The 18,006-nt window shown below is 36.5% G+C and overlaps 2 protein-coding genes across 3 annotated transcripts in view; one reads left to right on the top strand and one right to left on the bottom strand.

The window, feature by feature from the left end:
- Window positions 1–1,057: 1,057 nt before the first annotated feature.
- On the bottom strand, window positions 1,058–6,216 carry LOC110021373 (brassinosteroid LRR receptor kinase BRL2). 2 transcript variants are annotated; one of them, XM_020719841.1, is made up of 2 exons: window positions 2,030–6,216; window positions 1,058–1,135 (listed from the first exon to the last, which is right to left on the bottom strand). In XM_020719841.1, exon 1 carries the CDS (start codon window positions 5,497–5,499, stop codon window positions 2,089–2,091), a length of 3,411 nt encoding a protein of 1,136 aa, XP_020575500.1. In that variant the 5' UTR covers window positions 5,500–6,216; the 3' UTR covers window positions 1,058–1,135; window positions 2,030–2,088. The 2 variants fall into 2 exon arrangements, with proteins under 2 accessions (XP_020575500.1, XP_020575502.1); XM_020719843.1 differs by lacking the exon at window positions 1,058–1,135 and having other exon boundaries at window positions 1,974–4,241; window positions 4,329–6,216.
- Window positions 5,785–18,006, top strand: part of LOC110021430 — a 25,729-nt gene continuing 13,507 nt past the window's right edge. Inside the window, exons 1-5 of the mRNA XM_020719913.1 lie at window positions 5,785–5,857; window positions 6,039–6,143; window positions 6,936–7,007; window positions 10,265–10,416; window positions 10,496–10,565. Coding sequence (XP_020575572.1) covers window positions 5,832–5,857; window positions 6,039–6,143; window positions 6,936–7,007; window positions 10,265–10,416; window positions 10,496–10,565 — 425 coding nt within the window. The 5' untranslated portion in view covers window positions 5,785–5,831. The remainder of the gene's footprint in view (window positions 5,858–6,038; window positions 6,144–6,935; window positions 7,008–10,264; window positions 10,417–10,495; window positions 10,566–18,006) is intronic.

Raw genomic sequence — 18,006 nt, 5'->3', positions numbered from 1 at the left:
CAGTTAAATAAAATTAGAAACAAGTGGTCAACAACTTTCAATAAAAATTCATATAGCATTGGAATTTTAGCAACACAATGAAGTGAGTTTACGAATAATTCATAGCATGACATCTCTGAGTCAACTAGTTCTATTACTGATTGTTATCAGGGATGGAAAAAATCATGGCTTCGTGGAGACGAAATGAACATTATGAAGATTTTAAATGTTTTCAATCTGCAATTGCATCAGTTTTTAAAGGTAGCCCATTATTGAAGCAAGCAGCTAAATTTTGTTCAAGAAAATTGTCCTCCTTTGAAGAGGAATTTCTACATGGTTTGGTGGTCTGTTTATGGAAGTTTTTGGTGATGATCCCACCAAGTATTACCTAAAAAATTTAGAGAGCAAATGAGCTTCAAAAACTTGGACCGTTAACTTTCTTAAAATCATATTTTTTATATGAGTTGTGGTTGTGAAAATTTTGAAATAATGGGAATACTTTGTTCTTCTTGTATTAGAGTTTTGAGCCAAAAAAATATAACAAAAATACTGGAGAAGTATCTCATTCTACATCGGGATTCATGTGTCATATGAGACATTTACGTTATTGACAGCCTCAGTGGGTTCAAAGATTTACAGGGCAAGGGTTGTTTTTCAACAAGGTTTATATTTTGAAACCACGTGAGTAACTTATCATTCCAAATAAGCTCGAGGACTCAAGGAAATGAAGAAGCCGACCGACATATGTTAGAGACATTGAAGAAGTTATCTGAAGATGATGACTTAGTATTGTCTGGTAAATTGCCTAACTCAAAACAGATGCCTAAGAGAAAGAAGATTGGAAGCTGTAGTGTTAAATTGAAAGATCCAGCTAAAATGAGTTCCAAGGGTGTTTCTAATGCTATATTGAAATCACCTTGGGAAAGAAAGAAGAGAGTTAAAAGTAAGGGTCTAAGTACTTCTCATCTTATTATGACCATATTACATGTTATCTTGTTAACTTATTTCATGTTCACCCCAGAAAAGTGAGATAAATATGTAATTGCTGAAGAGCACACTAAATATGAAGAAGCTAACCCTCCCGTTGAAAACTCTCGAAATGCTTCAATTTTCAATCCATTACCTCTGTGCTTTCTGGAGGTACTCTGGCAGCCATCTGCAGGATACATGAAGTTGATGATGGACATGATCGCTCAAAGGAATTTATGAATTGTAAATTTGGATAAAAGTTGAAAGTTTAGAAACTAAATCACTTGTTAATACAATCGTTGCAGAGTCACCCAAGATGGAATGTGCAATTTACGTTTAAAATTAACAATTATGATAATAATTTATTCAATCTAGCTGACTGCAACATAGAAATCCAAACACAATTTGAATATAATACTATAGCTCAATTTTTTAAACAACACTGAAAAAAATCTCTTATGGGGTACATCATCAAAACCACTATAAAGCTTAAATCATTATTACTCAAGTTCGCAGTAACTTGAAGGTGAAATGTTGATTGCCTAAAATTGTTTTTTGAATGAATACAACATCAAACTTGGCAATCAAATAAAAATATCGGCCATCATCAGTAGTGGCCAAAATGCTATGTTATTGATTAAAGATGAAATTTTACATCCATATGCATATTTGAAAAAGATATATTAGAAAATACAGCATAAATTTGATTTTTTTTTTGAAATGATCGAACCTAATTTGCAATATTTAGTAGATATTATTGATTGGAACCATGTATATCAAATGTATTGGTAGAATTCTTTTGGGCGACAATAAATCATGTAATTTGTCGCTTCCAAAATTAAGGCTAATAAGTAATATTGATATGATTATAATTAGATTATTGAATTCAACATTGGTTGGCTTAATCCATCAAGCCCATAAGGCATATTAAGCATTTGGTCTTTTCTTTTCTTAAGAAAAATCATTTTTTGATGCACAATATAAATGTAAATATGCATAATTTTTATAACTATCAATACGTTGAATATGCAAAAGCTACAATTGATTTCAGCTAAATATGAATAAGTTTTAACGATTTTACCAGGCACCAAATTGACTGAAACAGGTATGAACAGTATATATCGAAGTTCAAATCAAAGGTTAATGAGCTCGACAAACTCCCTCCACCATAGCGCCTTCTCCGAGCTCCCTTAGCATCGCCACCACCTGCAACATGCTCGGCCTCTTCGATGGAAAGTCATCTACGCACTTCAAAGCAATCTCAAGAAATCCCTTCATCTCCTTCTCCTCCACCTCCCCACTGCCATTCTCTGCTTCGATCAGAAGCACCTTGTCCAAAACCTCTCTCCCCTTCCCCTCCCCCACCCTCATCTTCACCCAACCCACCAGATTCGTATCCCCAAAATCTTCCTTATCTGTTGGTCGCCGCCCGGTGATGATTTCCAGTAACACTACCCCGAACGAATACACGTCACCCTTGGCCGTGCACCGGAAGCTCTGGTAATATTCTGGCGGCACATAGCCGGGCGTTCCAGCCAACGTGCTGACGCTCAGGTGCGTGTCGAGAGCGCTGATTAACCTCGCCATTCCGAAATCCGAAACTCTCGCCTCCTTCTCCCCGTCGAGCAGCACGTTGCTCGACTTCATATCCCTGTGTATAATGTGCGGGATGCAGTTGTGGTGTAGGAAGCAGAGCCCCTTCGCTGCACCGCGAGCTATCTTCTTCTTCCGATCGTCCCAGCTCAGTGTCGTATCTAGCTCCCGCCGCCTCAGGTGAAGCATGTCCTCGAGGCTCCCGTACCTCATGTACTCGTACACCAGCAGCCGCTCCTCGCCGACCTTGCAGTAGCCCAGCAGTGGTACTAGGTTTCGGTGCTTGATCTTTCCCAGCGTTTCCATCTCCGCCGTGAACTCCCGATCCCCTTGGTAACTCAAGTGTATCAGCTTCTTGATGGCGACGCTCGAACCGTCCTTGAGCGTGGCTTTGAAAACCTCCCCGAACCCACCGCTCCCGATCATGCTTGCGGTGGAGAATCCGTTGGTCGCCTCGATCAACTGCGAGAACGTCAGCTTCCGAAGCTGGCGCTGGAACGTGGCAACGTTGATACTCAGTGGCTCCTTCTCTTTCCCAATCTTCCAAGTTGTCGCAGCGTACGCCGCGTGAAGGCTGCCAAGCATCTTCGCGTCCTCGGCCTCCCGCCGCCGAGCCCTCGCTAAAATCGCCCACACCATCACCACGCATATCACCGCCACAGACATCAACACCCCAAGTACCACGCTGTTCGCCCACGCCGCGGAGGCAGGCCGATTGCTCCGGCGGGCTAGATCCGCTCCAGCCACCGGCGGAAGTTCACGGTTTACCTGGCACGGGGCCAGCGGGACCCCGCAGAGGCCAGGGTTATTTGCGTATTGGCTCGCCGGCAGGGTGCTGAGCTGCCCCCTTGCGGGGATCGGACCCGTGAGGTTATTATCTGCTAGATCGATCTGAACCAAAAAGGAGAGGTTCGAAAAGGAATCCGGGATCTCACCCTGGAGTTTATTATGTGACGCGTCGAAAACGCCGAGATTCCTTAATCGGCCTAGCGAAGCAGGGATTTCTCCGGATAAGTTGTTATGCGCAAGTTCGAGTACCTGGAGGACTAGCATGTCCCCAAACTCATCGGGTATTCTCCCTTGTAGCTCGTTGTAGGAAAGGTCGAGGTACTCGAGGGTCTGGTAATGTGTCCAGTCACTGAGAGCGGCGCCAGAGTAAAGCCTGGTGAAGTCGCACGACTTGAGCGTAGGGACCTGGAGTAGCCTCTCCGGCCTGATTCCGGCGAACTCCAGTAATCCCCCCACTCCCTTGCACAAATTCCCCACGTTCCGTACGAACGCTAGCGTATTACCTGATAAAATGCCGCTAAGAGCCCTTGCTCCCAGCTGCCGGCCGAGGCGCGGCGGGATACCCCCTGAGAGTCTGTTACTGTTGAGATCTAACCACACGAGGCTGGTGCAGTTGCCGAGATCTGGCGGAATCTTGCCGCTGAGGCTGTTGTTAGCCAGCTGCAGCACCGCAAGCCGCGAGAGACGGCCCACCTCACTGGGGATTCTACCGGTGATGCGGTTACTGGTGAGAGAGATCCACTCCAGATCGCTGCAATTGAAGAGCTGCAAAGGTATGTCACTGCTGATGAAGTTGTTATTGAGGATCAGGTTCTTTAGCCTTGGGCATTGGCCAAGTTCTGCAGGAATGATGCCGCTGAGTCCGTTAAACCAAAGCATCAGCTGTTCCAGGTTATGGAGGCGACCGAGCTCTGGTGGGATTGAACCTTCGAGGTTGTTAATACTAAGATCAATCGTCCTCAGCTTCAAGCAGTACGACAATTGGGATGGGATCTTACCGGTGATCAAATTATCTGGGGCACGTAGCTCCTCTAGGGAGGAAGCTCCAGGGCAGATATTCTGTGGCAAGGGACCTGTAAGCTTGTTTGAGCTGAAGTCTGCTATCCTCAAGCTCCTGCAGCTAGAGAGTGAACTGGGGAGTGACCCTGATATGAAGTTATTGCTCAGCAATAAACTCTCAAGAGATGAGAGATTTTGGAGAACGTCCTCTGGAATCGCATCAGAGATGTTGTTGTTAGCTAGGTCGAGCAACTGGAGAAAGGAGCAGGAGGAGAAAGAGTTTGGTATTGAGCCGGAGATGTTGTTTGTGGAGAACTTAAGTTGCAGTAGCGATCCACAGGCATTACCTAGTCCTGCTGGAATTGAACCAGTTAAGTGATTTCCAGAGAGGTCGACCCTCTCAAGGCTTCGGAGTTGGGCAAAGGAATTGGGTATCTGCCCAACTAGCGCATTGGAAGAGAGGTTCAGGAATTTGAGGTTGGTGCAGTTGGACAGGGAATTGGGAATTCCACCGGTTAGGTGATTTGTTGACAGATCTATGTGCAGCAAGCTCTTACAGGAGTTTCCGAAGTTGAGGCTGGACATGGTGTTTGATATGTTGTTGAAGGAAAGGTCAAGTAATTGCAAATTCCCTGATTCAGCGAAGAAATTTTCTGGAATAGCTTTGACCAAGTTGTGAGAGAGATCAACATACTCTAGAGTAGCATGAATTGAGACGAAATTTTCGGGAATAATTCCAGAAAGCCCTGCTGAGGAGAGATCAAGCTTTTGCAGTGCCCAGGGGAGCTGAATTATACTGGTGGAGTTGATGGAGAAGGAATTGCTGGAGAGATTGAGGACTGATAACGTGGTAAGAAATGATAGAGGGTAGAACGAGAGATTTCCTGAGAGATTGCATCCACCGAGATTTAGCTGAGTTGGTCTGCCATGAGTGCATGAGATTCCAAACCAGTTGCATGGGTTTCTCCCAGGTTTCCAATCGGAAAGAACTCCGCGAGGGTCCTTCTCAATCGTTTTCTTGAGTACTAGCAGAGCTTCTGCATCGGTTTTGATGCTCTGGTAGAGCTCATAGTTTTGATCTAATATTGACGACAATGACAAACATATCATACTGGAAAGAAGGTTTAGAAGGAGAGAAATGTAGAGAACTTGGATATTTTTCTTCGTCATGGGCAATAAAGTGAGGGTGTGAGAGAGAAGACAGTAGAATCCTGCTTTTAAGTGTGCAAAATGGTGATGAATGGGGAAAGATAGAAGGGAAGGGGTAGCGAAGCTTACAGAGATGGGCTTTGAAGTTGGTGAGCCATTTCTCAGTGTTTTGGATGAAGCCAGCAAAGGAGCAGTTAAATATCTTGGGAAGGTCAAACATGGTGATCCAACAATGCTTTTTTTAAACAAAAGAGATGTGTTTGCCCTTTGAAGGGGATCCCAAGGACTACATTGTGGACCTATAGAAATGGCATATTAGTCCCTCTCCCTTCAAAAGGATTCAAGCTTTGGACATGGACATGCTCCAGTGCTTGTTCTGGTACTTTTTGGGAGTTCCCACACCTCTTTTCCTCGTCCATTTTTGTTATTATTTTGGCGGTTCTGCCTGTTGAGAGAGCTGGAAAAAAAAAAATTTAAGAGATCCAATAGGCGTATTTTTTAGCTTGCTTTAGCTGCACAACTTTAATTAAGGAAAGTTGTAACTGCGTGCATCAGGATAGGCCTTTCTGCTCCCCTTCCACAGAAGTATTGGCCCGCCAAAAGAATAAAGCATCAGTGATCTCTCTCCTTTCAGACGTTCTTAAAACAATGGCATGCCATGAAAGGTGATTATGGCTTCTTTTTCTGATTTCACCGTATCTTTTCATCCACGCTTCTTAATTTCTTTTCGTTTTTATTTTTCCGTAACATTAACTTGCATGAAGAAAAAAAAACAAATTTTCTCATTAGATGTGCTGATTAATGTATTTTTTATGCAGATTTGGAATTTTATTTTTACAGCTTCCATGAGAACCTTGTGCCATAGAATTCATAGACTGATAGATGTTACGGAAGATATTCTTGAACATATTTACAGGGTTATTTCGTACTTTTAGAAAGATATTCTTGGTATATAAATGTAAATGCCCCTCCTTGTAGCTCTTGTCTGCATCACCACTAAGATGGCATGTTTGAAATTGTGGTGAGATCAAAGAGACCACCTTGTGATAATGCTTCCCCTATGCGATGACAACCCACTTTAATTCAAGTGGAATATGTCATTATGGCAGTAATATCCCCTATCAGTTCACGTGTGAACATAATTATTTCAAGATAAACAAGCACCAAACTTTAAGAGTGGGTTCCAGTGGTTTAGGTAGGAAGACGGAATAAAGTTGATTTCGATTCTAATTAGTGAAACACTTGCTTTAGCATCTAATCTTATTAAAATTGATTCAAAATTCAGCTGTTTGTCTTGCAGTGTCTGATCTTTTACTGTTCTTGCACCTTGTTTTTACAGAAATAATTTTACTGCATGTATTATAACATATTTGAGGATGGTATGACATCAATTTATCTGAACTTATGTTTTACCTTCGTAATTTCCAATCATTAATTTCTATCATGAGTAGATACAGGAATTGCCAGGCTTCATATCATGAAGAGTGTGGTCATTTTAGCGCTGATATCAGGTTCATCTTATTGCAAAGGTATCTCACAAGTGAATTATTCAGCTGGTTGTACTATTTTAGTGTAAGAAGTGAAGACCTGCAGAAATGCTTAATGGAAATTTATACAGGAAAGCATGAAGATGGAGAAGAGATAAGGCAGCTAGCTGTGCTGCTTAATATTCATTTACCTAGCCAAAGCAGTAAGAACGATGATTACAAATATATAGGATAGGATGAAGACTCTAGAGAGGCAGTGGTCCCCTGTTGGTTACAAAAGGACTTCATGGGAAAGTGGAGAATATCATCTGGTGGCAATTGATATTGGGATGATACAGTTGTTACCTCCCCTCAAGATCACAACCCCTTTCTTTGATTGTGAGCTTGTTTCTAAGTTTGATAAATTGCGGTTGAGATAAGCTTTTGGTAAGTATATCGGCTATCTGATATTGCGAAGTAATTTGTTCAACCTGAATTTATTTTGAAACCAGATGATCCTAACGAAGTGGTGATCAATTTTCACATTTTTTTTGCGAGCTTTAAAAAGAGGATTTAGTGCAATAGCATTAGCTGTGACGTTGTCAAAATAGATAGGTGTAGGAGCATCTAGTGTAATGTTGAAATTCTGAAGAAGATGCTATAGCCATATAATATTTGTGGTGATTGCCGCGTGAGCCCGGTAATCCGCTGCCGTGGAGGATCGAGCCACAGTCTTCTGTTTCTGAACTCTCCACGTGATGAGAGTGTTGCTTAAAAAGGTACAAAAACATGTGGTGGATCTACGATCAACAGTATTGCCCCTCGAATCAACATCAAAGAAGCACCTGAGTTGAAGATCTCCTTTGGTAAGTTGAAGGCCATAATGAATTGACTTTGAGATAATGAAGTAGCCTTTTGATTAGATGAATGTGGTAGAGAAGAGGTTTGTGCATCTGTTGGCAAATGAAGTTGACAGCAAAAACTATGTCTGGCCTTGTAATAATTAAGAATTTTAGTGAGCCGACAAGTTGACAATTTTAAGTGCTTTGGGAGTATTCATGTTGAGGACCAGCATCCGGTTCTACTTTGTATGTAATAGAGTTTGAATAGGTTTGCAATTCTCTATGCCTAGTTGTTGTAATATAGAGTTGATATAGTGTGTTTGAGTAAGAAAATACCCATGAGCATTTTGCCGGATATAGACTCCAAGAAAATGGTTGACATGACCAAGATCCTTTAACTTGAAAGCTGATTTGAGGTGATTAAGGACATTGGTAATAGCTGCAGAATCATTTCCAGTAAGTAGTATGCCATCGACATATACTAGGAGATACATGTAGACACCATTATGCTTATATGTAAAAAGAGATGGATCCGTTTTGCTCATTTGAAACCCTTTGAGCTTAAGGTGGTTAGAGAAGGTTGCATACCACTGACATGGAGCCTGTTTGAACCCATATAGGTCCTTTTTGAGTAAGCAAATATGATTAGGATATTGAGTATCCTGAAAGCCTTGTGATTGTTGCATGTAGATGGTTTCATTCAGTGATCCATGAAGGAAGGCATTTGAAATATCAAACTGTTTAACGGACCACTTGTGATGTAGAGCAACCGTGAAAAGAATACAAATGGTGAGAAGTTTGGCTACCGGATTGAGTGTCTCGTTGTAGTCGATGCCCTGTATTTGCTTGAAACCCTGTGCAACTAGGCGTACTTTATGTTGAGCTATAGAACCATCCGAATTAAGTTGGTGCGGTAAGTCCACCTGCAACCAATAATGTTGTGATGGAGCGGTGGTGGAAAAAGTTGCCAAGCTCCTTGACTTTGTAGCAGCTAGGATTGGGGGAAGTGAGGGTAGTGGTGTGGAGATCGAGGAATTGTCTTTGTTTAAGAGATCCTGTTTGGACTCGGATAACCATTGGGTGTTTAGTGGGAGCTTTGAATATAACAAGCGTCCTATCACATGTATATGATGATTTGATTTCTCAGCGAGTTCTGAATTGTAGAAGTTTCAAGCGGATTCTCACTCCAAATGATGAGTTTATAGCATAAAGCCTAAAGTTGGCTCTAGTTTAAGGGAACTGCAAGTGAGTTTGTTTGATGGATTTGGCTTCCGAGAGCCCCTAGCTGATCAGTGAGTATGTTGGTTGAGTTTATTAATTATTTGAGCAAAATCTCTTAATGAGTGAGCAATTTCGTACCTTGGCCAAGTTCAATAGATGAGTACAAAGAGTTAGAGATAACTATTACCAGATTCAACTCTTAAGCATTTCAAGGCTTTTGGCAACAACAAATTTTGGGAGTTCTTGATTGAAGAAGCTGTATGCTAGTTCTCAATCAATAATTCATTGAATATATTTCAAATTTCTTGCGGAATTAATATGACACGTGTATATCAGTGCAAATAATATTTGCCAAATTTATTTGCAGTATTATTCGCAGAGGCTATATATAATTGAAAAGGTAGATGGCCATATTTTTATATATAGCCAACTGGACTGTACGAAGTCCAAAAATTAGCAATGGAAAGCGACTGATAAAGCAAATTAGGGGCAATTTATGGATTAAACGGCAGGAATATGCCGCGCTATGTGGTCCGCATTTGCTCTTTAATTTGGTGTTGGTTTCATGAGGATGTCGGAGCGTGACTTTTGATGCAAGCGCACTACAGTCTATCCGCCATCCTCATTGACTTGAAAATTAGTTTAATTGCTCAACCGGACAAGAAACTTTTCGTTAGTAGCTGCTTTGGTCTTTTAATTCTGTCTCCCTTAAAGATTATGAGAATCTGACTTTTGGAAACTAAGACCGCCTGAACACAAGTGAAGAATTTGAAGATAGTTTGAGCTCTGAACAAGAACAACTATGAACCGGCTTATTCAATTCATATTTAGGTTGAAAACATATATGAAGCATTTATAGAATCATAGAACATCACATTCATAATCATGAATTTTGTGTATTTGTGATTTAACTGACTCATTGAAACTCTTCATTTTATTTCCAATTCTTATGTACTTATTCACCTAACACCTAAATTTTGATTTTAACATCTATACCACCCAAATTTTTAATTTCACATCAAAAATACCACCTGCATATTCTTTAAAAAAAATAAAATACATATTTATCATATATAGGTATGGCAGTATGAATGTAAAAATTGAATTTTATGTGTTTAGACATGTAAATGCAGAAGAAATGACTGAAATGTATGCAAATATTCTTTTTTATTTTATTTTATTATGATTATTATTTGTAAAGTTATCTGTCCTGTTGCATAATCATGATTTTATTAATTTTTTTGAAAATAATTTCAGAATAAATTTGTTGAATGGAATGAAAGGAGCAGTAATAGTCATGGTGGTGCAGGTATTCTTAATATATTATGCCACGGCTGCTAAAGGTTGTGGAGCTGTGCTGAATGATGAACTCTACAACAGCACGCACGATCTATCATCATTGTTCTGCTGTACGTAGCTTCATTGCATTCTTTATTAGTTGTTCCATTCCTTTTGTTCGACTGGAAATTTGTTTTGCAATCATGAAAGTGTGCAGGGGGGAAGCATCAGCGTGTTGCATCCCATTCATTGGGCTTCTTCAGATAATTGAGCTTCGGCCGTTAGTTTTCAAAAAAAAACATAATAATATTATTATTATTATTTATTTTTCATTTGAGATTAATTCTTAAAAGCCAATGGGTAGCACTTAAATTGCATTTATAGACCCTTCAGCATCAACTAAAGTGTATAATATTATGAAAATTTCGGATAAGATTGAATAAGAGAAATTAATTTATTAGAGGCTACATACATACCGGCCGATTCAATTTTACTTCTTACATTTGTACCACCCTAAATGTTCATATTACATCAAAAAAAACCACCATTAAAAAGTGAAAAACATATTATTTATGAACAATGGCATGTATATACATTTTACTATTTTTTTTATCAAATATTTCAGAATATGCATCTTTACTTTGTTATAAGCTTAAATAACCTAATTTTACATCATTTGAGGCGTTGGTAGAGGATCGCTCCAGCCAACAACTTTGATACAACAGAAGCGAGTTAAGAGCAAAATTTCAAATACTGAGCATAATCACTTGTTAGACACAAGTGTACCACAAAATGATAATAAACAATGCAACGTCCATAACAGCTCGAATTGGTAAATTCTCATTCATTCATGATCTCACAATTTTGTCTAATTTATATATATATTCCCTAACGAAGGTCAAAGAGTGCTCCAACAAAAGCACACTTAACTTTAAAATTTTTGATAAAATTCTAACCATTACATTAAAAGGCACAACAATGTTTTAGAGCCCAATTTTATTTTGAACAATCCCTGATTTAAATACATATAAATAGAATAGTATGATACGACAGAAACTGAGAGTTAGAACAAAATTTCAAATACGAGCATAATCACTAACTAGACACTAAGCAATGATTTGAAGAAGCAACTGTGAAGCTGCTGCAAAAGAAGTCTGTTCAAAAAATTACGTTGACTATTACAAACTTGTTTTAATTTCAAAAAATAAGGCCACACTTTTATGGTAGTCACCATATTTTAATAGCTTAGGTTGAAAAAAATAATTTTCTACTACAGAAATTTTTAGAAAGCAGTAAGAACAATTTTCCAAACAAAATAATAGTTGCAGTCTAAAAAATAAAATAATCAAAAAACTGTCCCAAACGGACACTAAATGCACCACGAAAGGATAATAGGCAATGCAACTTTTGTAATGGCCTGAATTCTCACTCATTGAGATATTGTAACCTTTAGCCTCACAATTATATCCCATTTGATGTATTTTCCCAAGGAGAAGTCAGAAAGTGCTCCAACAAAAACACGCTTAAACTTCAGAGCTTCTGATCAAATTCCAACCATCATACAAAAAGTCACATTGATATTTAAGAGCCTAATTTTATTCCACTTCATATATTTAACAGTCTCTCATTTAAATGACATCCTCATCAATTTTCTTAACCTTGACTTATTCACAATAAAAATAGAATTTTAAATGTAACCCTTATAAATTTAAGGGATGAGCACACCATGTAGCATTGTCAAATCGATGGATCATGATGTGGCACCAATGTCATAGCATTTTATTGTTTATAACCCTAATCAATTGCTCTAATATCATTTGTAACAATATGAACTCTCGCCTACAAGATATTATTCGTTTTCACCTAATGATCTTATGATTTTACCTCATTGGTGTAACTTCCCAAGAGATCACCCATAATGACTGCTCCCCCAAGAGAGCTTTTCAAAATTTCTAATGAATTCCAATAATTAAGCCCAAAGGTGGCTCAATTTTAAAGAACTCAACATCAATCGGCGCAAAACTATTAAAAGAAAACTAGGAAAGAAAATTTCAAGTAAAAAAAAAAAAAACGGCTGACCCTCCATTCACGAGCCAGAATCATTAACAAAAAGGGATCGGAATTAAACCATAAATACTAATATATTGGATGCCATTAAAAATGATATTATTTAATGATTTAAAATAAGCCACAACGTCAATTATGAACAAACAAAATAAATAATAAATAACAAATAGGCTCAAGATTAGATTATTAGATTATACACAATTGATAAATATTTAACCAAAATTTAAAGGCCAAACACAAATGAAACATACTGCTTCAGCTAAAACTCAAATAATCTTTACTAAAATAGAAAACTCAATAGCAGCATTCAAAGGGCCATGGTTTTCCAGCACAAATATTAATGTCTTCATATACCTGTTAAGGCTGCATGCGTAGAAATATCAAAGAAATTGTAATCATCACTTCAAAGAAGGATTTATGAGAAGACTGAAGAAATATAGGCTGAGATCATCCTACTTGAATAATATTTCAAATTCATACTATGGATCATTAAAAGTTTGAGTGATGTCATGCCAATATGTGTATCAGTATTCTTTAATACAAAAGACATGACTGTATAACAATAAATAGCTACTTGAGTCATACATGTAATTTTTTTTTTTTAAGGAGTCAACTTGATTTAATTAATATCCAAATAAGTCATCCATAAAGGGGTATGCAAATCATCTAAAAATAATCTTCACTTTCTTATTTGTATCAAATGTTACTATCACTGTTCAGCCAATACATAATAAGTTATCAATATATTTGTTCCAACCTTGCACATATTCAGCTTAACATTCCTATTTTTTTTTCCACGCTCAACTTGGGAGTCGATTTTTAAGACTCCATTGAGTTTGATTACAATTTTATAAAATTATAATTTCCATAATATTCTATAAATGTATAAAAAACATGTTGTACTTCTATATTAAACCACCCAACCTATAACTTTTAAAATGATATCATCATCCACCACATCACAGTCTCCTGTCATAAATCCCAGATCACAACTTAACATTGCTTTATCTTCAAAAGAGAGTGACAAATAAAGTATCAACAATACACTTGTTAAAATTCCATATTGATGTTTGATGTTAAGCCCACCGTGATTAAAAACTCTTTGATCACTCCCATAACTAGTAATCAAATCGACATTCCATCGTATATATATTCCACATGCCACTAAAACAATAATCAGTTTTTTTAATTAATTTAGACCAAACAAGTTCTTATGGTGCTTGATAATTTATTTTTCAAGATCAACAAACATAACATGTCCATTTACTACACTGTACATAAATTTTTTTTTTATTACCACACTGTACCTTATTATTTTGCTCATTATACTCTCCCAAAAAATATCTTTCTCAAAAGTCCATTTACTAGTTTCTGAAAAATAGCAGTTTGAGTTTTCCTTCTGTCTTCATATTTATCTAATATCCTATATCATTACTTTATATTGAGTGTAACTTGATCAAAATCTATATATCTATAATCTCTCAACTTAGCTATCAATATATCTTATTATCTCCTTTCTTAATACCAAATTTATCATATAATCACTAAAAGATGCAGCCTTTGGTTTTCAATCATTTTAAGTTTCAGTAATATTTATGTTTCGTTGGTCCTAAAAGCCCGTTTTTCATGATAACCTTTCTTGTTTCCTAGCTCAACCACCAAATTTTCTTATGCAATATCTATTTCAAAATCCTTGTCAAAATTCAGTATCAATCTTCTCCAGGGCGCCAATCATTCATCAAACATGCGTAGCTAAACTATAGGATTCTGATTTTTCACTCTTAACATTATATCTTAAGAGATTAGTAACATCTCATCTTTCAATTTCTACCATCATATTAGTTTTTTAAAGCTTGAGATATACATTCATAACTACTGCTTCATATTTTGATTTCAAACTTTCTACTAATATCCATCCACACAATCTTTACAAAATGCTATTTATTTCCTTTCAAGTAACAATAAGTTAATTTGTGATTTGGTAACTCCATTTTTAAAAGTAACTAAGTGTTTATTCTCATTTGTTGAAGTATGTATTCATTGTTGCAAAATAATACGTAACTATAAAACCAATACAGCTGCTCCCAAAGTATTTTTATCTTGCATTTCATATTTACAATAAGACATCTTATAGCAAATCATATTAGAGCCTATATGGTCATCTAAGACATCTTCAATAACTATCATTTCTTATGCCTGTGTAGCCATACTTTAAAGGAATTGATTGGTCAAGCAATTAGATTCACTGTAAGAGTTTGCTATAGAAGGCATCAACATGTATAGCAGCAAGGACTCATAGCGAGAGCCCATTGCAGAAAAAAATTGATTGGATTTAGCAACAGGAGTTCATTGTGATAGGAGTCACAACGGGAGTTCGCTACAGAAGGCATACACAGGTTTAATAATGAGAGTTCATTGTAGAAGGCATTGACAAATCCAAATGCATTTCGAAATAGAGACTCGCTTTTGAATCAGATTAATTAAATGACAAGGAAAAAATTCTTAAAAGTTCTGATCGAGCTATCTCAGAAGCCAATGAATCGGAGCTGCCCAAACTCTAGCTCGAGTTTGTATAATATACGAATAGTTAGCTAAGCTCGAGCTTATGACTTCACAAACTAAACTCACAAGCTTGTGTTCTAGTTCAAGCTAGCCACAACACGGCTCAGCTCATTTATACTCTAGCTATGACCAGATTTGATACAACCTACTTGACTCTACAAAGCATTCTGGAAGCAAGACAATTTTTAGAGGCTACAGTCAACTCTACATTATGGTTAAACTATGCATGGAAAAAAAAAAACTTCAAGGATAAGAAGTTGGAAAAATTGTTATGAACAAAAAGTTTTTGATTAAGTTTGAGCCATGCAATAATAACAAGACCATTGATTCAAGTTTTAAGGATGATTGATGTGAATAAAAAATCATTTATGAGCTTCATTTATGATGTGATGGATGATGCTAAAGAGGAGTCCAACTATGAAGAAATTTGAGAAATAATTAATAAGAGTTAGGAAATCAAACTTCATCAATATGGTATGCCACAGGATATTTTCTTAATTCTCAATTTCAATATTTGAAAACAAGTCCAACGGTTTGATTTATACTATTCTATGTATCAATTGACAACTAACTTGAGAAGATGAGGGCCAGTCTACACCTTAAATCTTTAGAAATAAGAAAGATTTATTTTACCTACAAGTAGTCAAAGATAAAATTACAAAATGCTCCCTAAATTTATTTTTTTTACATTTATTGGTTAATTTTCTGACAAATTTGTATTTTAATTTAATTTTGCTTTGAATTTAATTGAATTATGAAATCAATTTGATGATGCAACTTCAAAGCAACAGCAATTCGTTAGTAAATTACTAGTCATCATCTGATTGTGAGTGAAATTAGAGTAAATACAATAAGTTCAGACCCAAAAAAGAAAGGAAAATTTACATATGCAGCGCCCAATTCTTATGCATTTACTTATCTCACATCCAAACTTTGCTTTTTACAACCTAAGCACTTTTACCTAAGTATGGAATCTTTACCTATGTATGAAAAGGTGGATTCCATACATAGGTAAAATTGCTTTTGTTATAAAAATCAAAGTTTAGGTGTGAAATAAGTAAATACACAAGAATTGGGTGCTATCTATGTGGATAGCGCAAAAAGAAATCATTTGACTATTATGTATAAACTTGCATCCACGTACAAAAAAAATTGAAATATAAAAATATAAGAAAAATGGTTTTAGAGGATAACCAAGATCAACAAGAATATAATGACATGTTCTCAGATGATGAATGAAATGTGAATAATGACAATGAAGTTAGAAAATCAAATTTGCAACAAGACCTTAACGTTGATTTTTTCAATGAAGACATAAGTAAGATCAATAGTTGTAGCACAAGTTGACAAAAAAATTTAAAAAAAAAAGTTTCTATTGCTATTTATTATAACATCAACACACTCATTATGTTAAATATTAATTAATATTCTTACTAATTTATACCATTTAGAAATGAGTAAGATGAGGAAGAATTTCAGGACAATGGCTCACTTATCCGCGACATAGTACTTGTGAATTTAGTTCTCCATACTGAGGTTGCAGGTTTGAATTGAGCACATTGCTTTTAGGCTCAACTTTCCCCCAATAAAAAATTTTTGAGAAAATATTAATATATAACCAAAGATGAGGCACAGCGAAATCAATTCAGTATAGGGATGCTTTTAAAAGAACCACTGAAGGATGAGAGAATCGGAAAATTATGAATTCATAATTTCTAATCTAAGTGAATGTTTTATGTTCTTATTTTGATGTTGGAGAGGGAGAGAGAGACAATATCTTGTTTTAAATTATTAAATTCTTCCTTTCATATTTGTATGTCACTTCTTAATTCATGATTTGATATTAAAATTTTAGTATCACTTACTTCATACTTTGATATTAACATAATACTTCTTACCACGCATAATTTATTGATTATGAGTTTTACGCCCAGCCTCACGTACAAAAAATATCTCAATACTTAATTACACAACTTTAAATGTTGTTCAAATTATTTGTTATCGACAATAATTCTAATTACCTAGCAGCCTACCATCCACTTTGTAGTTACATGTGGTATAGGGTAACGAAGGGCTTACGATGGCTGGTTCTTGAACAGCTTAATAAACTAGTTGATACACAAATTTGTTATACATTTTTTTTTCAAAAAGGCCACTAGCATTTCAAGCTGAAAACACTTATCAACCAGGCTAAAATAGCACTCTCAATAATTTGTCAAGAAAGTAAAATAAACAAACATGGGGTTTCACAAGCTATCAAACAACAAAGCTGATTTTCTAATTTAATATTTTAATATTAGCTATGCTACAAGAAAATTTCCCACGATATGATCGAGCATTAGCTTTAAAGTTTGCAACGTGAAAGTTCTAAGTCAATCTGCCAAATTAATCCATGACCATAAATGTTGGTTATAAAATATACGCGCCAAAACAGTGATCATACTGAGAATCTTCTATATAGAATAAAATTATTCAAACATTTACAAAGTTGTGGTTCTTAATAGAAAGAGACTTAAATTTATGAGCCTTTCCATGAAGCATTGGACATAACCCTATTAAACAATTGGATATAACATGATGCACTTAGCACACTACATTATCTATTTACCTAAAAGAATACCCTTCTACTTACCAACATTTCTTGAAGACCTATAAGTTTGATCATGTCAAGCCTGGTAAAAACATTGGACACACTCTTAAATTGGTGATATCCCATAATTAATCTATTTATACAATCTCCGACTTTAATACTCCCACCTTCAACTCCCACTTGATGCATCAAGATTATCAACATCAACTTTCACATGTCAGCAAAAATTACTAGTTTCAAATCAATCATGATCGCTCAAAAAATAACATCAACATCCATGCTTTGATGATCTCAATGTAGCAAATGGTGAAAAAGGAAAATGGTCCTTCTGAACTTACACCATCAGCTCATTTCAAAATAAATGAAGAACATTCAACACGACTAAGGAAATCAACAATAATCTCAAAACCTCAACTAGAATCAGCTCCAAAACTAATCTCAGAGTTCAAACCTTCTATCAATTTAACCACAAGAGTGTGATATATCAACTCCAATTCTAAAG

The sequence above is a fragment of the Phalaenopsis equestris genome, unplaced genomic scaffold, assembly GCF_001263595.1.
Source record: "Phalaenopsis equestris unplaced genomic scaffold, ASM126359v1 Scaffold000134, whole genome shotgun sequence".
Classification (NCBI taxonomy): Eukaryota; Viridiplantae; Streptophyta; class Magnoliopsida; order Asparagales; family Orchidaceae; genus Phalaenopsis; species Phalaenopsis equestris.
Note: the sequence above shows the minus strand (reverse complement) of the source record. Positions and strands in the feature narration are given on the sequence as shown.

Coding starts and splice junctions, on each gene's coding strand:
- LOC110021373 (XM_020719841.1), bottom strand. CDS start 5,499: ATGACGAAGAAAAATATCCAAGTTCTCTACATTTCTCTCCTTCTAAAC.